General features: G+C 55.0%; 1 protein-coding gene across 5 annotated transcripts in view; it reads left to right on the top strand.

The window, feature by feature from the left end:
- The window catches only part of HSPG2 (heparan sulfate proteoglycan 2), a 121,520-nt gene that overhangs the window by 66,511 nt on the left and 31,538 nt on the right, over positions 1 to 23,471 (top strand). For all 5 annotated transcript variants that reach the window (XM_074380254.1, XM_074380253.1, XM_039474152.2 and 2 more), the window contains 22 exons: positions 64 to 191; positions 579 to 665; positions 1,123 to 1,172; positions 1,419 to 1,513; positions 1,720 to 1,860; positions 2,182 to 2,373; positions 8,795 to 8,887; positions 9,235 to 9,315; positions 9,491 to 9,721; positions 10,340 to 10,453; positions 15,414 to 15,541; positions 15,671 to 15,757; positions 17,374 to 17,432; positions 17,608 to 17,775; positions 17,940 to 18,050; positions 20,638 to 20,738; positions 20,828 to 21,008; positions 22,095 to 22,220; positions 22,332 to 22,484; positions 22,557 to 22,699; positions 22,942 to 23,077; positions 23,159 to 23,313. In XM_074380254.1, coding sequence (XP_074236355.1) covers positions 64 to 191; positions 579 to 665; positions 1,123 to 1,172; positions 1,419 to 1,513; positions 1,720 to 1,860; positions 2,182 to 2,373; positions 8,795 to 8,887; positions 9,235 to 9,315; positions 9,491 to 9,721; positions 10,340 to 10,453; positions 15,414 to 15,541; positions 15,671 to 15,757; positions 17,374 to 17,432; positions 17,608 to 17,775; positions 17,940 to 18,050; positions 20,638 to 20,738; positions 20,828 to 21,008; positions 22,095 to 22,220; positions 22,332 to 22,484; positions 22,557 to 22,699; positions 22,942 to 23,077; positions 23,159 to 23,313 — 2,760 coding nt within the window. The remainder of the gene's footprint in view (positions 1 to 63; positions 192 to 578; positions 666 to 1,122; positions 1,173 to 1,418; positions 1,514 to 1,719; positions 1,861 to 2,181; positions 2,374 to 8,794; positions 8,888 to 9,234; positions 9,316 to 9,490; positions 9,722 to 10,339; positions 10,454 to 15,413; positions 15,542 to 15,670; positions 15,758 to 17,373; positions 17,433 to 17,607; positions 17,776 to 17,939; positions 18,051 to 20,637; positions 20,739 to 20,827; positions 21,009 to 22,094; positions 22,221 to 22,331; positions 22,485 to 22,556; positions 22,700 to 22,941; positions 23,078 to 23,158; positions 23,314 to 23,471) is intronic.

The following is a 23,471-nucleotide window of genomic DNA, read 5'->3' as shown; positions in this document are numbered from 1 at the left end:
CTCCCACCCCAGTGATCTCTGGCCTCTGGGGCCCCAACCCCCACTCACGTTCTGTTCTACCAGGGCTGCCAGCATCACACAGAGGGCCCTCGGTGTGAGCAGTGCCAGCCAGGATACTACGGGGATGCCCAGCAGGGGACACCACAGGACTGCCAGCTGTGCCCCTGCTATGGAGACCCTGCTGCCGGCCAGTGCGTCCGGCCCCTGCCTGCACCTGCCCTGCCCTGAAACGTCCACTACCCCCCGCCACACCCTTCCTCCGGCCCTTCTGAGAGGCAGTGTTTAATCCTGGCCTCGCCACCGCCTCAGTGTGTCACTTGGTGTGAGATACTCTTCACTTTCAGGGCTCAGCTGCCTCCTCTGTGAAATAGGGTAGTCCACGCTCCCCAGCCCCTGTGGGAGAGTTGAATGAGCTGATGCTCATGGAACTCTTAGCACAGTGCCAGGCATGCAGTGGCACTCAGGACACATTAGTTCACCTGCCCATTCTTCCCCTCCCCTCCCCTGATCCTGAAGGAGGATCAAGGAGAAGAAGGAGCCACTGCGTAACTGACTAGAAATCTGCCCCCCACACTCAGGGCTGCCCACACGTGCTTTCTGGACACAGATGGCCACCCGACCTGCGACGCGTGCTCCGCAGGCCACAGCGGGCGACACTGCGAGAGGTGAGTTGGGCGGCAGGGGGGACACGCACAGCAGGGCCCAGCCCTCCTGACCTGGAGGAATCAGGGATGCCTCCCAGTCTTAACCTTGCGCAGGCCCCAGAAGATGGTCAGCTCCCCTACTTGGGAGCCTCAACCTCTAGCCCAGAATTCAAGACCCTCAGACATGCATCCTGGCCTGCGGTTCACCTCCAGCCCCCTGGCCCCTGCCCTGGCCAGGCCAGAGTCTTCCCACAAAACCCCTGCTTCTTTCCAAGCTCCTGGGCTCCTGACTGCCCGGATTCACTGCTGTGCGGTCCAGGGCGAGTCCCTGCTCTTCTCTGCCCATAACATGGGCGAGTCAGGCTGTTGGTTTCTTCCAGGGTACGAGGCCATTGAATTCAATATGGGGCCCCCAGCGCAGCCCTGGGGTTCTGCTTCTCTTCACCCCAAATTCATCAGAGGCTTTCTCTCTCTGCAGGTGTGCTCCTGGCTACTACGGCAACCCCAGCCAGGGCCAGCCATGCCGGAGTGAGTAGGACTGGGGAGGTCGTTGGGGTTGGGTTACTCCCTTTTGGCTTTGCCTCTCTGAGCCTCAGTTCCTTCATCTGTAAAATGGGGATAGGAGCAGGCCCCACTGCCTCGGAGGGCTGTTGTGAGAGTGTGGTGTGCCCACGTCAGAAGTCAGAGCTCCCGCTCGGTGGCAATCAGAGTGGAGGGAAGAGGGGTGCTGGGTGGAGGGTTTGGGGCTCCAGCCATGACTTTCTTCCACCTCAGGAGATGGCCTGGTGCCAGGGCCCATAGGCTGCCACTGTGACCCCCAAGGCAGCGTCAGCAGCCAGTGTGACACTGCTGGTCAGTGCCAGTGCAAGGTCAGTCCGAATCCCTGCCCCTCAGGGCCTGCTCTGCCCTGCTGCCCAGGGCCTGTGGGGAAATTAGGCACCATCTGATGGCAGCCGAGACCTGGGCATGGGGGGCAGGGCAGGGGCTGCCGGAAGTGGCCAGGGAGGCTGGCCTCGGGCTGCTGGGGGTGCAGGATACCCACCGAGTCCCCTGCCTGCCTCCTTCATCCACCCAGGCCCAGGTGGAAGGTCTCACCTGCAGCCACTGCCGGCCCCACCACTTCCACCTGAGCGCCAGCAACCCTGACGGCTGCCTGCCCTGCTTCTGTATGGGCATCACCCAGCAGTGTGCCAGCTCCGCCTACACGCGCCACCTGGTGAGAGCCTGTGCTGCCCAGCCCCAGGCAGGGCCGCCGCCTGCTGCCTGCCATTGTCCGTCTCATCACTGAGCCCGGTGACCCTCACCCCTGCCCCAGTACCCTCACATGCCCTGATTATTTCTCTTCCAGCCTTGATCTCAGCACTGAGCCCAGTGACCCTCACCCCTGCCCCAGTACCCTCACATGCCCTGATTATTTCTCTCCCAGCCCTGATCTCAGCAGACCCCCTTCCCCCACCTTAACACCCTCCCGTGTCCCATCCCCCACCAAGGTGCCTGCCTCAGTACCCAGGCTGATACCTCCTCCTTCCCCTGTCAGATCTCTACCCACTTTGCCCCCGGGGACTTCCAAGGCTTTGCCCTGGTGAACCCGCAGCGGAACAGCCGCCTGACAGGAGACTTCACTGTGGAACCTGTGCCCGAGGGTGCCCAGCTCTCTTTCGGCAACTTCGCCCACCTCGGCCACGAGTCCTTCTACTGGCAGCTGCCAGAGACATACCAGGGAGACAAGGTAGGCCCCAGCCTGGCACCAGGCTCAGCGGTGACTCAGACACAAGTTCCCCTCTTAGCCATCTCTCTCAGCAGGCACGCACCTGCCACATGCCTGGCCACATCGTGGTTAGGCATGTGGCCTTTGCAGTCCCATAGACATCAGTCTAAACCCCAGCTCTGCTGCTTGCCAGCCAGATACCATTTGATAAACCACCACTTCATGGTGGCTGGGAGGACTGGAGATCATGCCTGGCACATAATAAGTGCTCAACTAGTCATGACTTTTAGCTTTCATGCAGTCATTCAAACAGGTCCTGGGAGAGACCAAGGAATACAAAGACAAGTGAGACACGGTTTCAGTGTCATTCACACTCCCACTCCCGCTCCACTCATCCACACGGCTGGCTCTGTGCCTGTGTCGGCCACGGTAACTCTCATCCTGGGTCATGCCTGTTGAGCTCTCACCATGTGCTAGGCAGCATCCTTTATAAGTCACAAGTCACAACTGTGTGAGCCAGGTCCTGCCGCCGCCCCTTTTCACAAATGAGGAAACGAAGGCAAGAGGGGCTCTATAATGTACCCAGAGCCCCGAGCTGCGAGGTGGGAATGCAGGGATCCAAACCCAGTTCAGAGGCTGCCCTTAAAGTGCTCTGTGGAAGGCCAGAGCTCACGCCTGTAATCCCAGCACTTTGGAAGGCTGAGGCGGGAGCATCACGTGAGCTCAGTAGTTCAAGACCAGCGTGGGCAACGTGACGAAACTCCATCTCTACAAAAAATACAAAAAAGTAGCTGACCGTGTTGGTGCATGCCTGTAGTCCCAGCTACTTAGGGAGGCTGAGGTGGGAGGATCGCTGGTGCCTGGGATGGGGAGGTTGCAGTGAGCCATAACTGCACCACTGCACTCCAGCTTGGGTGGCGGAGTAAGATATTGTCTCCAAAAAAAAAAAACAACACTCTGCCAGGCAGAGGTGAATCTGTCTTTGCTACTCCAGAACGTGGTCTGGTGGGAGGTGATGATGGTGTTGAGGGTGGGGGTCGGGGGTGGGCTCTGGGACAGCCTGCCCAAATGTGTTCCTTGAGCAGCACAGGCATCGGTGGTACCCAGGGAAAGTGGGTCTTGGCACAGGAGTCCACTGCTGATTGAGGCCAGTGTTCCAGCTGATATGCCCCCAGACAAGAGGCGAGGGGGCCAGGGACACCTAAGAGGGGCGCTCTGGGGTTGCCCCCTCCTCGTTTCTTGGACAGAGCCAGGTAGTCCAGGCTTCTCCGGGGGCCGGCTGCCTTCAGTCCCTTCCCCTGTCTCCCCTCGGGGCTCACTACCCTCTGGCCTCCCTGCTGCCCTATCCTATAATTCTCAGACCTTTCTCTGTCTCCTGTCCTGGCACTTCCCTGTGCCCCATAGCGGGAGGCGTACTTTGCTCGGATGCGCCGGGCTCACCAGGTAGGCGCAGGATGTGTGTGGTGTGAAGTTGGCGTGATGCGGTGTGGCGCCTCCTCGGGTGCTCCCAGCCCTGGGTGGGCAGATGTACAGTGCCCAATGCATTGGGAGTCTGCATGAACCCAGGCAGTATCCCGTGGCCCTAGGTTTGGAGCCAGCAGGGTGTGTGCCCCACCTTGCCTCACCTGCTGTGTGGTCTGGTCCTAGTGCCAACTGTCTGAAGTCAGAATGGCAACCGAGGTAGCAGGGAGACTAACCTGATGCTGATCCACACGACTGTATCTAGCCCGCCAGGTTCCCCTGGCCTTGCCTCTCAAGCAACCACTATTAACCCCTGCGTGCACGTGGGCAGCCTGGAGTTAACCCCTGGGTGCCAGCCTGGAGAGGGGGGGGATGCATCTTTCTTTCTAATTAGTGTGGGCCTTTCTGACTGCCATGTCCATGGGTAGAGGACCTGCCCATGGCTCTGGCTCTGGGACCCGGGGAGGTCTGAGCTGGCCTGCTCCCTCCATCCCATCAGAACCGCACGTCCCTCTCAGAGGAGCAGTTGCGGGCAGCCGTGACAGCTGGGAGGATCCTGGGGCCCCCAGAGGGCAGGGAGCGGGCACAGCGGGCATCACAGGTAACTGAGGGCCTGGCTGGGACAGGTTGGACCTGGGGCCCCAGGGAAGAGACCAGAGAGCTGAGTCCAGGCAGGCACCTATGCCGGGCCAGGCCCCAACCTGATGCCTGGTCCGCTCCGATGTCACCCTTAGGAAACATGCCAGAGCCATGAATGGCTTGGGCTGGTGCCAGGGCACACACAGAGAGTCAGAGCGAGGAGCGGAAGCCCTACCACAGATGCCCTGGGCTGCCTCCTGCGCTTCTGCCCCTCCTTTGCTGGGTACCCTCTGTAGGGCTTGTCCCATCAGTCACAGCCCACAGGCAGCTAAGCCCATCCCAGGATATCCCCGCCTGGCTCAGGAGGAACAAGAGGGCAGGGGGTACAAGGGCCGGAGCACCGGGTATCAGCACTTGTGAGTAGACAGTGCAGAGCGGGTGACTAGCTGGCCGCGCGGGGAGGTGAAGCCTCATGGGCGTCCTTTCTGTCCCTCTCTGCTCCCTTCCCCTGCCCTTCGGCTGCTGGTCCCCCAGGTGGACGAGGCTCAGAGACGAGTGGATGCTGAGATCTGGCAGCTCCTGTCCAGCTTTGCTGCCCACCCCCAACCCCCTCCCCGGGGGCTCTCCCCTCATCCCCAGCCTGCAGCTGCTCTGCGAGCACTACCGGCTTCCTCCTCCTCCTCCTCCTCCGCCTCCTCCTCCTCCTCCTCCTCCTCCTCCTCCTCCTCCTCCACTTCTCTGTCTTTCCCACTAGGCTCTCAGGTATGTACCAAGATGCCCATCAAGGGTCCCCATCCACCATGATTTCTAGATTTCACTCATTTCTGAACCAACTTCACAATTTCTGTAAACTACTTGGACTATTATTTCTTTCCAATTTTCCTTTCAATCAATCACATACCAACCCAGTTTTGCTGGTTACTCTCTTTAAATACGTATGAAAAGAGCCACCCCATTGAAATTGTTGGCTAATGTGCTGTGTAAACGCTGGGGTCCACAAAAGACCCACAAGATGGGAGGAGAAGCGGACCCAGGCCACACCCAGAGAGCAGCTGGGGGCCTGGGCTGGGATTGGGAAGAAAGTTGTCCAAAGAGCGGGGCCGGGACCTGCACTGTCGGGTGGCGGTGGGCGTCTGCCTCCCTCCCGTGACAGTCCACCCCTGCCAAGACTGTCTCTGCCCTCCCACCCGCGCCCGCTCCCCGCGGCTCTCACCACCTGTCCTTCCCTCCTAGTTCTCTCTCTCCTACGAAGGCTTCTCTCTGCTCCCTGGAAGCCTCTATTACTGGCAGCTGCCCCAGGTCTTCCTGGGGGACAAGGTAACAAGGATTCGGGGGGATTCTAGGTGTGTCAGAGAATCCTACAATATCAGAGGGCCCTTTGTCAAGGCCCTTTATGACACAATGGGTCCACGTGACCTAGGTCCACGTTCAGGTCAAAGCGCAGCTGAGACTGAACTCAGCTCTGCCCGCATCCTTCAGCAGGCCCTGACCCCTGGCCCTGGCAGAGGAGCTGTCTTGCCTGGGAGGGTTTCTCCAGGGGCTTTTTCTGGGCTCCCTTGACCTTGTGTCTAGACACTGGCCTAGTTTTTGGACTGCACTCAGTCATATAAGAAGCACTAATTAAGTACTTACTGTATGCTGCATCACATACAGACAGAGCAGGCAGAGCGAGCCCTGGCCCCCCAGAGCTCCTCATCCATCTGATGATCATTCCTGGCAACCTCGGTATCACTGTTATCACCACCATGAGCGCTAGCGTTGGCCTCAGATGAGTATTGATATTGCCTCCATTTTGTTCCAATGATTTCAAGTACCTCTTAAGAATACATGTAATAGGCTGGGCACTGTGGCTCACGCCTATAATCTCAGCACTTTGGGAGGCCGAGGTAGGCGGATGATATGAGGTCAGAAGTTCAAGACCAGCCTGGCCAACATGGCGAAACACCGTCTCTACTAAAAATACGAAAATTAGCTGGGCATGGTGGCACACGTCTGTAATCTCAGCTACTTAGGAGGCTAAGGCCGTGGAATCACTTGAACCCAGGAGGCAGAGATTGCAGTGAGCCAAGATCATGCCACTGCACACCAGCCTGGGTGACAGAGCAAGACTTTGTCTCAAACAAACAAACAAAAAAATCAGCTTCCTGGCTGGGCACGGCGGCTCCTGCCTGTAATTGCAGCACTTTGGAAGACTGAGGCAGGCAGATCACCTGAGGTCAGGAGTTTGAGACCAGCCTGGTCAACATGATGAAACCCTGTCTCTACTAAAAAGACAAAAAGTAGCTGGGTGTGGTGGCAGGCACCGGTAATCCCACTGCTTGGGAGGCTGAGGTGGGAGAGTCACTTGAACCCGGGAGGCAGAGGCTGCAGTGAGCTAAGATTTCTCCATTGTACTCCAGCCTGGGTGACAAGAGTGAAACTCCATCTCAAAAAACAAAGTCAATAAAGAATAGGCATGGCCCGTCATAAAGTACATTCAGAGAAGCAGGTGAGACAGGGAGGCTGAGGGGTGAGGATGAGGGTGAGGAGACAGGGAGGCTGAGGGGTGAGGACGAGAAGCGACCTGCTGGAGCCGAGGGTGGAGCTGGGGTCGTGCAGGGTTACCGAGCGTGACGGCGCGTTCTCACGCCGCGTGGAGCGCGTCACCGTTTGTGTCCTGTAGTACTTAATTCTCGTGAGATTCTTTAAAATGGGTGTTACTTTTACTCCTGTTTCCATGTGAGGAAAGTAGGACTCAGAGAGGTTAAGCACTTTGTCCAAGGCTGTATAGCTAGTAGAGCTGGAGTTTGAACCCAGGTCATTCAGACTGTGGAGTCTGCCCTTATAATCACGGTGCGAGAGCTGCATGCTATGGCTCACACCTGCAATCCTGACACTGGGAGGCTCAGGCTGGAGGATCGCTTCAGGCCAGGAGTTGAGACCAGCTTAAGCAATATAATGAAACCCTGTGTCTTAAAAAATAGATTAGCCAGGCATGGTGGCTTCTGTCTGTAATCCCAGCATTTTGGGAGGCTTAGGTAGGATGGTTGCTTGAGTCCTGGAGTTTGAGCCCAGCCTGAGCCACATAGGGCGACCCCATCCCTATTTAAAAAAAAAAAAAAAGTAAAAAAATAAAATAGACACTAGGTCTTTTGTACGGTTAGTAAATAAATAGAATAATCACTGTGCTGTACACACCTGCAACTTGCTAGAAAGTTAGGCTCAGAAATGGCTGTGAACTTGCCGGCATTCAAAGCAAACAGGAAGCCAGCTATTTTGCGGTTATTTGGTTACACTCCAGAATTCCTTACCACGCCCTGAGCTCACGGAGAACATCACAGGGGCCCACGCAGCCCTGGGCTGAGTGTGTAGTCAGTAGGTGTTTGAACGATGCTGGTCAGCTGAGTGAACACACAAATGCATGAAGGGGCAGGCTTGATGCAGTTTGGTATTGAGATGAACGTCTGCCCTGGCGGCAGAGGAGAGAAAGGAAAGTCCTGTGGGGCAGAGCTGGGGGGCCTCAGCTGCCCGTGTGAAGGTCCCCGAAACAAGAGTAAGGACTCTCCCACCATGAGCAACACAAAGCCCAAGTCCAGCAGGCTTGTCTGTGACAAAGAATCTATTGGCTCGTACAGCTGCGGCGTCTAAGCACGTCTGGTCTCAGGCATGGCCTTAGCCAGGGTCTCATTAGGGCTTTTTCTTGGTTCTCCAGCTTCTCATCTGACTGAAGGAGGGACTTTCTCTGGCCTGGTAGAAAGAGCAGAAGTGCCCAGGGTACTTGTCTATCCCTGATGGAGTGGCAAAGGGCAGTGGTAGGTTATGCCGATCGGCCAGGCCTGGCTCGTGTCTCCACTGTAGAGGACTCTCAGACCTGCATCAGGACTCTCAGACCTGCATGGTGTAGCGGGAAGGTTGTTCTTTATCGAAAACCAGGGTGTAGTTTATAGAAAGGAGGAACTGGATTCGGGGCAAACAAAAACCACGTGCCTAGGAGGCGAGGCCTCCGAGGGGCTGCCCTCAGCCCCACCCCCGCCATGGCTGAGAATTTTTGAACCTTCCACAGCCTCCCCATGGTGGTCACTGTCATTACCCTTGTCTGTCTTCTGGGAAATTCCTGTAAATAAAAGAGGACTTGGAGTTGGTTCGCCGGCGCTGTCAGGCAATGCGGACTGGAGAACCTTGCAGAGCCAAGAGGCTGCTCGGCATGATCGCCACCTTGTCTGAGGCTACAGGGAAAGCGAGAAATGTCCTGTTCCCCAGCACCCACGGGCCATGCACCCTGGCCTCTTGGTTAGGGCGGGGAGGGGGCAGGGGAGCGTGGCACAGGTGCCAAAAGGCCTCCGGAGGCTCCGCCCCTCATCTGTATGGTCCAGCACTCACCCCGCAAGGTCAGCCTGTGACCTCTGGGCTTGCCTCTTTGCAGGTGGCAGCCTACGGCGGGAAGCTGCGATACACCCTTTCCTACACCGCGGGCCTGCAGGGCAGCCCACTCTCTGACCCTGACGTCCAGATCACGGTGAGCATTTGGACGCCATGCTGGGCAGGCAGAAGGGCAGGAGGGAAGCCGGGGCACCTAAGCATTTGTCCTTTGGCTTTTTCATCCAGCACTGTTTCCTGGCACAGGCTGGGGGAGTTAGACCTGTGTCCCCACATCCCAGCCTGGCTGGACACCACTCAGGCAGAGGAGCCTGCTGCTGGGAGGAGGGGGCAGTGGGCATGTGCCTGACTCCTTTGGATACTTGATCTTGGGAGAGTGGAGAGGTGGGAGGCTGGTGGTTACAGAGAGCCTGGGACTGGTGGAGAACACCCTGGCACCCCAGGGACCCCTCGGCTCTCCTTCCAATCCCGCTGGTGTGTCCCCAGGGCAACAACATCATGCTGGTGGCCTCCCAGCCAGCGCTGCAGGGCCCCGAGAGGAGGAGCTACGAGATTGTCTTCCGAGAGGTGAGGGGCACCTGGCCACGCTTCTCACGTGCCCCCCCACACCCTGCCTCTCACTCCCCAGCCTTCATCCTGCAGCCCTCAGCCAGTGCCCGTAAGGCCGGAGTTGGGGGGTGGTAACTGCAGGAGAAACCCACAAAGCCCAATGCCCCCACCCACGCTGCCACCCCCAACCCAGGAATTCTGGCGCCGGCCCGACGGGCAGCCGGCCACACGCGAGCACCTCCTGATGGCACTGGCTGACCTAGATGAGCTCCTGATCCGGGCAACGTTCTCCTCGGTGCCACTGGCAGCCAGCATCAGCGCAGTCAGCCTGGAGGTTGCCCAGCCCGGGCCCTCGAACGGACCCCGGGCCCTCGAGGTGGAGGAGTGTCGCTGCCCCCCAGGTTACATCGGTCTGTCCTGCCAGGTGAGTGTGTAGCTGGCTCAGCCACCTCTGCACGGGCACAGACGCATCAAGAAGCGCGTTACTGCAGCCTTGATTACCATCATAACTATAATGACCCCCTCATCTGCGCCCTGCATGCATTCCTCCCAACAGCCCTGAGATACGTATTATTATCCCCTTTAACAGGTAACAAAATAGAGGTGCTGAGGGGCGAGTGTGCCCCAATGGTGCACGGCTAACGTGTGGCAGAAACTAATTTGAACTCGGGTCTGATTGACTCCAAAGCCTAACGTGTCCTAACCATTGAGCAGTACGGCCTCAGGCATGGGCCATGCTCCCCAGAGGTTCAAACCCAGTTCATGCCCTCGGGGTGTCCAAAAGAGACAGGGAGCCAATTCAGAAACACACTACTCCGGCCCAAAGCACAGCATGGAGATGCCTCCGGGAGGTGAACAGTGTGGACTGCGATAGTGTCACGGGCAGGAGGCCAGACTGAGCAGAAGCCAGGAAGGAGGGGAGCCAGCCTGTGATGTGGCAGGGTCACCCCTGGGAGGATGCTGGAAGGGAGGGGTTCTGGGTCTGCTGGCTGTGGGTGGGGCACGCTGGGAACAGAGGCCAACCTTCCTCTCTGCCCCCTAGGACTGCGCCCCCGGCTACACGCGCACCGGGAGTGGGCTGTACCTCGGCCACTGCGAGCTGTGCGAATGCAATGGCCACTCAGACCTGTGCCACCCGGAGACTGGGGCCTGCTCGGTGAGCTACAAGCGAGGCTGGGACAGGGGGTCAGCTCAGCTGAGCCTGGGTGGGGGACCAGGGCTGGACAAGACAGGTACCCATCCAGGGGCAGGGTCATGGGGCATGGCCTGTGGGTCAGAGCACCTGGGTCAGCTGGCCAGGTCACCAGGCATGGTGGGGTGACCAGAGCTGTGGAGTAACATCCTTCTGTGTAAAGAAAACTTTGGTTCTTTACTATTTTTTCTTTTTCTTTACAAAAAAATTATCCAGTAGGGTCTCACCATGTTGCTCAGGAAGTCTCGAACTCCTGAGCTCAAGCAATCCATCTGCCTTGACCCCCCAAACTGCTGGATTTACAGGCGTGAGCCACCACACATGGTCTCTACTTTTTTTTTTTTGAGACAGAGTCTCGGTCTTGTTCCGTTGGCCAGACTGGAGTGCAGTGGCCTAATATTGGCTCACTGCAACCTCCACCTCCTGGGTTCAAGTGATTCTCATGCCTCAGCCTCCTGAGTAGCTGGGACTATAGGCGTGAGCCACTGCGTCTGGTCTCGTTGCATATATTTTTATACCTGGACTTTTCAGAGTAGCATGTGTATAGTCCCCCCAGGGTAGGGGGTGAAGGGCCAGGTGGTTGACAGCCATAAGCTAACCTTGGAGCAAAGAACACTCTATGTTGATACAACAAATGTGAATCGCTTTGGAGGAGAATCTGTAACCCACATGTTTTTATGGTGATGCACATATTTTCTTGCTTTCTTTTTTTTCTGAGATGGAGTCTTGCTCTTGTCACCCAGGCTGTAGTGCAATGGCACAATCTCAGCTCGCTGCAACCTCCACCTCCCTGGTTCAAGTGATTCTCCTGCCTCAGCCTCCCCAGTAGCTGGGATGACAGGTGCCGACCACCACACCCGGCTAGTTTTTATATTTTTAGTAAAGATGGTGTTTCACCATGTTGGCAGGCTGGTCTCAAACTCCTGACCTCAGGTGATCCACCCGCCTCGGCCTCCCAAAGTGCTGGGATTACAGGTGTGAGACTGTGCCTGACCAATGATGCACATATTTTCTTTTTTTTTTGAGACGGAGTTTCACTCTCGTTACCCCAGGCTGGAGTGCAATGGCGCGATCTCGGCTCATCGCAACCTCCGCCTCCTGGGTTCAGGCAATTCTCCTGCCTCAGCCTCCTGAGTAGCTGGGATTACAGGCACACGCCACCATGCCCAGCTAATTTTTTGTATTTTTAGTAGAGACGGGGTTTCACCATGTTGACCGGGATGGTCTCGATCTCTTGACCTCGTGATCCACCCTCCTCGGCCTCCCAAAGTGCTGGGATTACAGGCTAAGCCACCGCGCCCGGCCTGATGCACATATTTTCAATGCTATGTCCTCAGATACCCACGTGTATTCCTTTCCTTTCCTTTCCTATCACAGGTACTTAGGGAGAAAATAGAATCAGCATCACTCTTTTTGACAGCTGTTTGGATGGATATATATATATATTTTGGATGAATATCCTTTTTTTTTTTTTGGATGGATATATTTCTTAATTTATCCAATTCTCTATTCATGGATGGTTAGGTTTGTTTCCAGCATTTTGCTTTTTTTTTTTTTTTGTGTGTGTGTGTGTGCAATGGTACAATCTTGGCTCACTCCAACTTCCACCTCCCAAGTTCAAGCAACTCTCCTACCTCAGCATCCCCAGTAGCTGGGACTACAGGTGTGCACTACCACACCCAGCTAATTTTTGTGGGGTTTTTTTTTTCCCTGTAAAAGCAAACTTAACTTTATTTGAACAGTCCAACTAGAGAACAAGTTGCAGGTGAATGTGTAGCCAGAGGGAAAATATCCTGTCAAGTTTCATAACAAACGAAAATTTATTTCTAAAAGAAATTTCACATATTAATTTGACTCCTAATAATGAATTTGTTAACTGAATGTCTAATCTAGTCAAAATATTTAAGCTGTATCTGCATATGCAAATAAAGAAGAGATTTTGTTCTCTAATTTTACCTAGTAGAATAATGGCAAAGTAATAAGCTAAATTTACATAGGTTTCATAGACATACCAATCACAATTTTAAAAAAATCAGGAGCCGGGCGCAGTGGCTCAAGCCTGTAATCCCAGCACTTTGGGAGGCCGAGGCGAGTGGATCACAAGGTCAAGAGATCGAGACCATCCTGGTCAACATGGTGAAACCCCGTCTCTACTAAAAATACAAAAAATTAGCTGGGCATGGTGGCGCGTGCCTGTAATCCCAGCAACTCAGGAGGCTGAGGCAGGAGAATTGCCTGAACCCAGGAGGCGGAGGTTGCGGTGAGCCGAGATCGCACCATTGCACTCCAGCCTGGGTAACAAGAGCGAAGCGCCATCTCAAAAAAAAAAAAAAAAATCAGGAGACAAGCATGTCAGTTTCGACAATGTGTAATTTAAACATCAGGCTTGGACAACAACTGGTAACAAATCCCACTCTGGCTTGGATATGAACTGGTAACAAATGCTAACTTAAAAGTTTTCATGCCGGGCGCGGTGGCTCAAGCCTGTAATCCCAGCACTTTGGGAGGCCGAGGCGGGTGGATCACGAGGTCAAGAGATCGAGACCATCCTGGTCAACATGGTGAAACCCCGTCTCTACTAAAAATACAAAAAAATTAGCTGGGCATGGTGGCGTGTGCCTGTAATCCCAGCTACTCAGGAGGCTGAGGCAGGAGAATTGCCTGAACCCAGGAGGCGGAGGTTGCGGTGAGCCGAGATCGCGCCATTGCACTCCAGCCTGGGTAACAAGAGTGAAACACTGTCTCAAAAAAAATAAAATAAAATAAAATAAATAAATAAAAGGGAAACGATTTTCTTAAACAGACTTAGATTCTCATTTAAAAAGTATCTATATATTTTTTAAAGTGCAAAAACAGAAATTTACAGATATCTATACAAGCAAAAGCAATTTTCTTTAAATTTTTAGTAAGCTGCAGCAATGAGGATATTTTATTTTGAATACAAGCACACGAGGCCTTCAAAAAAGTCCACATTTTCATAAGCTACTTTACAAAGAAAATACATGTACTTAAATTGAAAATACAAATACACTGTCTGCTTCATGGTAAAACCCCCAGGAATCATATTTTCTCATTTTACTCTACAGAATCAGAGTTTGAAAAATAATAATCTTTCTCTTCTTCATCTAAAGATTCCATAGTATTAGTGAAAAGTTTTCCAACACCGGAGTCCTCTCCTAAATCTGGTTTAAATGGGGTTTTCCTTCTTGATGTTAGAGCTGAGAAATCGGTTTCAACTAATTTTTTCTTTTTCTTTTTCTTTTTTTTTTTGAGACGGAGTTTTCGCTCTTGTTACCCAGGCTGGAGTGCAATGGCGCAATCTCGGCTCACCGCAACCTCCGCCTCCTGGGTTCAGGCAATTCTCCTGCCTCAGCCTCCTGAGTAGCTGGGATTACAGGCACGCACCACCATGCCCAGCTAATTTTTTGTATTTTTAGTAGAGACGGGGTTTCACCATGTTGACCAGGTTGGTCTCGATCTCTCGACCTTGTGATCCACCCACCTCGGCCTCCCAAAGTGCTGGGATTACAGGCTTGAGCCACCGCGCCTGGCTAATTTTTTCTTAATGTTGCCCCAGACAATACCACCATTACCTTTATGATATTTTTGCATACAAAAAACGTTTATCACAATCATTCCTATTTGTGGAAGCTAGCATTCCAAGACTAACGTGCTGACATTGAGGAGTTTTTGCCAATGGAAAGACAACTGATGATATATATGTATTTTTTGGACGGCTATCCTTTTTTTTTTTTTGGATGGATACACTTTTTAATTTATCCAATTCCCTATTCATGGATGGTTAGGTTTGTTTCCAGCATTTTGCTTTTTTGTGTGTGTGTGCAATTTATGGTACAATCTTGGCTCACTCCAACTTCCACCTCCCAAGTTCAAGCAACTCTCCTACCTCAGCATCCCCAGTAGCTGGGACTACAGGTGTGCACCACCACATCCAACTAATTTTTGTGGGTTTTTTTTTTCCCTATGAAAGCAAACTAACTTTATTTGAACGGTCTAACTAGAGAACAAGTTGTAGGTGAATGTGTAGCCAGATGGAAAATATCCTGTCAAGTTTCATAACAAACGAAAATTTATTTCTAAAAGAAATTGATGGAGTTTTTTCTAAAACTGATGATGGAGTTGCTGTATTTTTGTCTGTATTTGGTAGAATATCTTCATCATCTTCACTGTCCTGGAAACTAGGCAACAGTATTCTTTGATGTAAAGGTGTTATACTGAAAAAATCATCATGGTCATCTTTTGGCAACTGTTCCGGAAAATCCCTCATCTGTTAATTTTTGTGTTTTTTTTTTTTTTTTTTTTTTTTTGAGACGGAGTTTCGCTCTTGTTACCCAGGCTGGAGTACAATGGCGCGCTCTCGGCTCACCGCAACCTCCGCCTCCTGGGTTCAAGCAATTCTCCTGCCTCAGCCTCCTGAGTAGCTGGGATTACAGGCACGCGCCACCATGCCCAGCTAGTTTTTTGTATTTTTAGTAGAGACGGGGTTTCACCATGTTGACCAGGATGGTCTCGATCTCTTGACCTCGTGATCCACCCGCCTCGGCCTCCCAAAGTGCTGGGATTACAGGCTTGAGCCACCGCGCCCGGCAATTTTTGTGTTTTTTAATAGAGACAGGGTTTCACCATGTTGCCCGTGAACCCCTGAGCTCAGGTGATCCACCAGCCTTGGCTTCCCACAGTGCTGGGATTACAGATGTGAGGAGCCCCCATGCCCAGCCCATTTTGCTTTTCATAAACACCATGGAGATGAGTGTCCTTGTAATGAAATCTGTGTGCCCTTCCATGATGCTTTCTTTAAGACAAGTTCACAAACTTGGAATTTCTAGATCAGGGGATGGCAGCCTTGAAAGGCTCCTGTAAATCTGGCCTAATGGCTGGTGCCTGCCCTCCTTGTGCCCTGCAGCAATGCCAGCACAATGCCGCAGGGGAGTTCTGTGAGCTGTGTGCCCCTGGCTACTATGGAGATGCCACAGCCGGGACGCCTGAGGACTGCCAGCCCTGTGCCTGCCCACTGACCAACCCAGAGAACATGTGCGTAACAAGGACACACTTCCACTGGGGAATGAATGGAAGGCGTTGCATTGGCTTTTGGGCAGAAGAGAAGGGAGCGAGGTAGGGCATGGGCTTCCCATGACCTGACCTTTGCCTCCCTGACCCCAGGTTCTCCCGCACCTGTGAAAGCCTGGGAGCCGGTGGGTACCGCTGCACAGCCTGTGAATCCGGCTACACTGGCCAGTACTGTGAGCAGTAAGTTCCTAAACAGAAGTGGGGGAAGGGTGGAGGACAAACGGTGGATTCCCAAATGAGAGTCTTAGAGGGCGTTGCTCAGAAAAGTCCCTTCCGGGATTGTGTTCCTTCCCTGCCCCAAACCCTTCTAAGATGCCACACTGCCCTTGGGACAAGCCCAGCCACCTTAGACAGCTTTACTGTAGCAGTCTCATCCCACTTCTGACACCCCACTCTGTACTTAGCTGGGCTTAGCTTTTTGAATTCTTTTCTTTTTTTTTAAATTGAGACAGGGTCTTACGGTGTCACTCAGGCTGGTCTTAAACTTAGCTGAGCTTAGCTTTTTGAATTCTTTTTTCTTTCTTTTTTTTTTTTTTAAATTGAGACAGGGTCTCACTGTGTTGCTCAGGTTGGTCTTAAACTTTAAACTCCTGGGCTCAAGCAGTCCTCCTGCCTCAGCCTTCTAAAGTGCTGGGATTACAGGGGTGAGCTACCAAGCCCGGCCACTTTTTGAATTCTTGACGTTCAGGCCTTGCATATACTGTTCCCTCTGCATGGAACAGTCTTCACCCCTAAACCACCCCTTCCTAGCTAACTTCCACTTGGCCTTCAAGACCCAGCTTCATTCACTTACTCAGCAAACTTTTTTTTTTTTTTTCTTTTTTTTGAGACGGAGTTTCGCTCTTGTTACCCAGGCTGGAGTGCAATGGCGCCATCTCGGCTCACCGCAACCTCCGCCTCCCGGGTTCAGGCAATTCTCCTGCCTCAGCCTCCTGAGTAGCTGGGATTACAGGCACGTGCCACCATGCCCAGCTAATTTTTTGTATTTTTAGTAGAGACGGGGTTTCACCATGTTGACCAGGATGGTCTCAATCTCTCGACCTCGTGATCCACCCGCCTCGGCCTCCCAAAGTGCTGGGATTACAAGCTTGAGCCACCGCGCCCGGCCTCAGCAAACTTTTATCAAGCATCTACTGTGTGCTGAGGTATTGGAGATAATGTAGTGAACAGCACAGATTCCATCCCAGCCCTTACAGTCTACCACCTAATAAGCGATCAGCCCTAATGGGAGATAAGACAGGGAAAAAGTAATTATGTAAATGGATATTTACAAACCATGATAAGTTCTCTGAAAGAAGAGTACAGCCTGCTCTGAGGTAATCCGAGAAGTCCCGTCCTCTTGGAAGCCTCCCTGGCTCTCCAGGCGGGGACAGTGCCCTCCTGTGCCCCCTCAGCCCTGATATGCTTCCTGCACTCTCATTTTCACGTAGAGTTTCCCAGCTGGTAAGTTCCACAGACCAGGGACTTCATCATGTTCACTGTTGCATTTCCAATACCTAGCACATGCCTGGCACGTAGTAGTTGCTTAACAGAAGTTTGCTGAATGAATTTCTCTGGAGAATAAAGACCCTATCTCCCTCATTACCCAACCTGCTAACACTCCCTTACACTCCCCTTTCTCAGCTCACCAGCACTCTGTGTGGATGGGGGCCTGTCTGGTACCCAAAGTGCTTCCAGAGCTCTGAGCCTCCTCTCCTGACATTGGGTGGCCTCCTGAGCTTCTGGCTCCCCAAGTTCACCATGAGACACTGGGTCCCTTGGGGCCTGACAGAGCTGGTCCTTGTTCCCCCTTACAGGTGTGCCCCAGGTTATGTGGGTAACCCCAGCGTGCCAGGGGGCCGGTGCCTGCCAGAGAGTAAGTGGGACCATGGCCCAGGATGGGGGCGATGGGCAAGGCAGGGAGCCCTGGGAGTTTGGGGGATACTGGGTCTGGGGGACAAGGCTAAGGGTGGGGTACTCCAGCTTTTGGGAGAGCAGAGCTATCAGAGACAATGCTGAATGACCCCTCCTGTCCCGGCCCCCAACCCCAGCAAACCAAGCCCCACTGGTGGTCCAGGTCCATCCTGCTCGAAGCATAGTGCCCCAAGGCGGCTCCCACTCCCTGCGGTGCCAGGTCAGTGGGAGCCCACCCCACTACTTCTACTGGTCCCGTGAGGATGGGCGTCCTGTGCCCAGCAGCACCCAGCAGCGACATCAAGGTACCCATGGCCCTTGCCTCCTCCACCCCAAGAGCCATCGCAGTGGGGGTGGGGGGTGCAGGGGCCTGTCCCTGCTCTGCTGGGGTCCTTTCCTCACACGTGGGGCTGGACGTGAGAAAGAACATGTCTGCTGCACCAACAAGCTCCCATCTCCTCCCCACCAGGCTCCGAGCTCCACTTCCCCAGTGTCCAACCCTCAGATGCTGGTGTCTACATTTGCACCTGCCGTAATCTCCACCATGCCAATAACAGCCGGGCAGAGCTGCTGGTCACTGGTGAGTCCCTACACCACCTGTAACCGAGACTGCCTGTCCTGGGCTGGGCTGCAAGCTGCAGACTCGGGCAGACAGTACATTCACCTCCTGGGATGGGACCAGGGCAGTGGCCATGAGATGAGGAGAGGTGGCAGATTCAAGACTCATTCTAGAGGTCGGATCTGCAGAACTTGACTGGTCAGTGAGGGAGAAAGGGTGGTGGAAGCCGGGCACGGTGGCTCACGCCTCTAATCCCAGCCCTTGGAAGGCTGAGGCAGTGGATCGCCTGAGGTCAGGCGTTTAAGACCAGTTTGGCCAACATGGTGAAACTCCGTCTCTACTAAAAATACAAAAATTAGCTGTGTGTGGCAGCATGCGCTTGTAGTCCCAGCTACTCAGGAGGTGGAGGCAGGAGAATCACTAGAATCTGGGAGGTGGAGGTTGCAGTGAGCCGAGATCATGCCACTGCACTCCAGCCTGGGCGACAGAGCGAGAAGACCCTGTCTCAAAAAAAAAAAAAGAAAAGAAAAGGGTGGGAGCTGCGAGTCTGGATTCTAGCTACCAGGGACACTGGTTATGGTTACTGAGATGAGGGAGGCTCCAATAGACAGGTGTCTTCATTCAGGCTTTTCAAAAGTGGAATCTGAAACAAGGATTTGTGTGCAGGTGGCACCGGGAAGTAAAGTGAGGCAGGGACGGGAAGGCATCCCAGTAAAGGCTGTGTGATCAAGCAAATTGCCACCGTGAGCAGTTGTTGCTTCCTGTAACCGAGGAAGCTTTTGGGAGCCAGTGTAAAACACGCACCTCGGAGTCACCCTGCCCCGGGGCCCAGGGAGCTGCAGTATTTCTAAGCCAGCCCCTGTCGGTCATTGGCTGAGACCTAGTTCGGGAGCATCAAGTCCCCTGCACGTCTGTCCCACCCATGGGCGTGCACAGTGGGCTCCAGTGGCCCGAGAAAGCCCTCAGTGCAAAGAAGTGCAGTGGCTGGCAGAAGTCAGGCAGGCGGGCACGGGGCAAGCGTGGCTAGGCCACCAGCAGCACAGGCTACAAACAGGTCAGAGAGAATCCCAGGTTTGCTGTGGGCATGTTCAAGTGTGAGAAGTTTGGGAAGACATCTCATTGGGTCCACCAGGCAGGCATTTGGGTATGTGAGTGTGAGCTCCTGAAAGGGGCCCCAGCCAGAGAAATGAGTCTGGGAGCTGCTGACACAGAGATGGTGTTTAAAGCTGTGGGGCAGGATGAAGTCACCCAGGGAGAGTGTGGCCAGAGCACAAGGCCCCAGCCCGGAGTCCCGAGGAGCTCCAGCGTGAACGTGTCCAGTGGAAGAGGAAGCGCAGGAAGAGCCTGAGAGAGTGCAGCCACGAGTCGGGGGAGGCAGGGGGCATCCTGGGAGTCAGAGGGAAAAGGGCTTCCCGGGGAGGCGTCCCCGCTGGGAAGTCAGATAAGGGCAGAGAAGTAGCCCTTGGAGGTGATGCTTTGACAAGAGCGGTTTTCAGTGGAGAGAAGGGATAGAAGCTAGATTGGAAGGAGGCGACGCCTGGATGGGAAGGCGGTGAGTGTGAACATCTCTTGCAAGAGTCTTTTTTTTTTTTTGAGACAGAGTTTCGCTCTTGTTACCCAGGCTGGAGTGCAATGGCGCGATCTCGGCTCACCGCAACCTCCGCCTCCTGGGTTCAGGCAATTCTCCTGCCTCAGCCTCCTGGGTAGCTGGGATTACAGGCACGTGCCACCATGCCCAGCTGATTTTTTGTATTTTTAGTAGAGACGGGGTTTCACCATGTTGACCAGGATGGTCTCGATCTCTTGACCTCGTGATCCACCCGCCTCGGCCTCCCAAAGTGCTGGGATTACAGGCTTGAGCCACAGCACCCGGCCTAAGAGTCTTGGCTTTGAAGGGAGGCCAGGAAACAATCACTGGCTGTGAGAGCATGAGGTCAAGGGGGAGTTTTCAGAAATGGGAAATTCTAGAGAGCACTCTGTGGAGCAAAGTGATGGTGTGAGAAGGAGAGGAGACGCTGATGTCGTGAGAGCGGAGGAAGCCCTTGGGAGGGGTGGGCACTCAGGAGGCGCCACAGTGGGACAGGGTGGGGGCACGAGAAGGGGCCCATCCTTCAGGGGCCAGCACCTAAAAACCTGGTAGATGTGAGAGCTGGGAGCATTCCTGGCTAGTCGTTTCTCTCTTCTCCACAAGTGTGTGTCGGCGCCACTAGCTGTGACAGTGGAAGAGTGGTTAGAGAGGCTGGAGGTGGGAGGACGTGTGAAATAGCTGTTGTCAGGGAATAGAAACTCAAACCAGATGGAGAAAGCCAGTTGGAGGGAAGTGTGATGTGTTAGGAGCTCAGTTGTGGTCTGTGACCAGGAACTAGAGCCGAGTGGACTCATGGTGTGATGTTCCCCAACCACATCCCATGGCTGCTCTATTCGGCCAGGAGAGCAGGGATGGTGGGGGTCAGCCAGAATGGGGGAGGCAGGCACCAGGGGGTGGAATGAGAGCTAAGCTGTACCAGGAAGGAAGTGGCGCCTAGAGGAGGTTATGGAGAAAGACAGAGCAGCCACAGGCCCAGGGCCCAGCCGGCACCGGTTCACTGGAGGCTTCCCGTCCCCGCAGAGGCTCCGAGCAAGCCCATCACAGTGACCGTGGAGGAGCAGCGCAGCCAGAGCGTGCGCCCCGGAGCCGACGTCACCTTCATCTGCACAGCCAAAAGCAAGGTGTGCAGGGCAGGGAGTGGGGATTGGGGAATTCTGTCTTCTGGGGTCTCTGAGCCCCACCCGTGACCCCCTTTTGCCTTGTCCTGCAGTCTCCAGCCTATACTCTGGTGTGGACCCGCCTGCACAATGGGAAACTGCCCGCCCGAGCCATGGATTTCAATGGCATCCTGACCATTCGCAATGTCCAGCTGAGTGACGCAGGCACCTATGTGTGCACCGGCTCCAACATGTTCGCCATGGACCAGGGCACAGCCACTCTGCACGTGCAGGGTACACCTCCCTTCTACACCTGATCCTCCCACCCCAGCTTCCCCCATGCCCACCAGGATTAGCGAAACATTTCTTCATTCAACTGAGCACCTGCGGCACGCCTAGTCCTGGTCTAGGCTCTGCAGAAGCAGGGGAGAGCAGCATGTACAGGATCTCGGCCCTCCTGAACCACATGTTCTAGGCAGGGAGACCATAAGCGTGAGAATCAATGAACAAGCAAGATAACTACACATGACGATGAGTGCAGGCTAGGAATAGCCGTGAAACGAGGTGCGGGAAGGCCGGGCGCCGTGGCTCATGCCTATAATCCCAGCACTTTGGGAGGCTGAGGGGGGCGGATCACTTGAGGTCAGGAGTTCCAGACCAGCCTGGCCAACATGGTGAAACCCTATCTCTACTAAAAATACAAAAATTAGCTGGGCATGGTAATGGGTACCTGTCATCCCAGCTACACGAGAGGCTGAGGCAGGAGAATCGCTTGAACCCGGGAGGCGGAGGTTGCAGTAAACCGAGATCATGCCACTGAACTCCAGCCTGAGGGACAGAGCGAGACTCCATCTCAAAAATAAAATAAAATAAAACAAGATGGGAGAAGCAGGGGCTACTCTAGACAGGACAGTCAGGGAGGGCTTCTCTGAGGAGATGACCCCTAAGCTGAGGCCTGAAGGAAAGGTAGGCCTGGAGCGAGTTAGAGAGCTGGCAGAGTGTTCTCTGCAGAGGGAGCAGCACTTGCAGAGGCCCTGAGGCAGGAGCACCTTGCTGAGTTTGAGGAACAGCAGAGACCACGCGGCTGGACTGAGGGAGGGAGGAAGGGTGTGGGCAGAGGGGAGAGCATGCAGTATGTGATGGATCCGGGTAGGGATTTGGGCTTTTATTCTAAAAGCAACAGGGAGTCATGGACAGGGCTCAAGTGGGAAGGTCATAAGGTCATGTTGACATTTCCAAAGCTCCCTTTGGCTGCTGTGTGCACAGATGGCTGTGGAGGGCCAGCCTGGAAGCAGAGAGAGTGGCTGGCAGCGGGGCTGTCCTGTGAGTCAGGCAACACTCCCCAATGCTGACGGCGTGTTCCTTTTCCTCCCGCTTCAGCCTCGGGCACCTCGTCTGCCCCTGTGGTCTCCATCCACCCGCCACAGCTCACAGTGCAGCCAGGTCAACTGGCCGAGTTCCGCTGCAGCGCCACAGGGAGCCCCACGCCCCGCCTCGAGTGGGCAGGTGAGGCCGTGATGGGGATGTCATTCAGGGCCTGACTCTCCTAGGTGTGGGAGGGCAGGAGCAGGACTCTGAGCAGACTCGATGGGTGCTGACCCCAAGTCTGCTCACCAGGGGGCCCCGGCGGCCAGCTCCCTGCGAAGGCACAAGTCCAAGGCGGCATCCTGCGCCTGCCAGCCGTCGAGCCCGCGGATCAGGCCCAGTACCTGTGCCGAGCCCACAGCAGCGCTGGGCAGCAGGTGGCCCGGGCTGTGCTCCACGTGCATGGTGAGAGGTTGGGCTCAGGTGGGGCTGGGAGTGAGCTCAGCCCGGCGTGTTCTCACAGGGCTCTGTCTGCAGGGGGCAGCGGGCCCAGAGTCCAAGTGAGCCCAGAGAGGACCCAGGTCCACGAAGGCCGCACCGTCAGGCTGTACTGCAGGGCTGCAGGCGTGCCCAGCGCCAGTATCGTCTGGAGGAAGGAAGGGGGCAGCCTCCCACCACAGGTGAGATCTGCCCACCCAGAAGGCCCACGGGCTCCACAGAGTCCCAGCCACCCTCCCTCCCCCTCCACGCCCCACCCCACCTCCTCTGTGGCTCCCCTCATCTCCAAGATGGTAGCCTCTTGTGCTGCTGCACCCCAGCAGGGAGCCCCTGCACCTGCCTCTCCCTTTTATGCCCCGTTTGTCCCCCTGGCCAGCCCTTGTCCAGCTGCTTCTGGAGCAGCTGACCCTCTCACCCATGGCAGGCCCGGTCGGAGCACACGGACATCCCCACACTGCTCATCCCAGCCATCACGACTGCTGACGCTGGCTTCTACCTCTGCGTGGCCACCAGCCCTGCAGGCACCGCCCAGGCCCGGATCCAAGTGATTGTCCTTTCAGGTGAGGGCACTCTGGGAATGGAGGGGTGGGGAGGGAGGCCAGGGCTCCCCTGGGGCCTGCTGACCTCTACTCCGGCCCCAGCCTCAGATGCCAGCCCACCGCCGGTCAAGATTGAGTCCTCATCGCCTTCTGTGACAGAAGGGCAGACACTCGACCTCAACTGTGTGGTGGCAGGGTCGGCCCACGCCCAGGTCACCTGGTACAGGCGAGGGGGTAGCCTGCCTCCCCACACCCAGGTATGAGGGCCCTGAGCCTGTGGCAGGGGACCCAGTGTGCAGGGGTTGTGGCGGGGGGGCAGGGCACTCTAAGCAGGGTCGGGGAGGCAGCACACGCCCCACACCTACCAGCAGAAGCCAGGCCTCGTATCCCTCCCTGCCAGCTTCCAGCATGGGAC

This window comes from Saimiri boliviensis, chromosome 11 (assembly GCF_048565385.1).
Source record: "Saimiri boliviensis isolate mSaiBol1 chromosome 11, mSaiBol1.pri, whole genome shotgun sequence".
Classification (NCBI taxonomy): domain Eukaryota; kingdom Metazoa; phylum Chordata; class Mammalia; order Primates; family Cebidae; genus Saimiri; species Saimiri boliviensis.
Note: the sequence above shows the minus strand (reverse complement) of the source record. Positions and strands in the feature narration are given on the sequence as shown.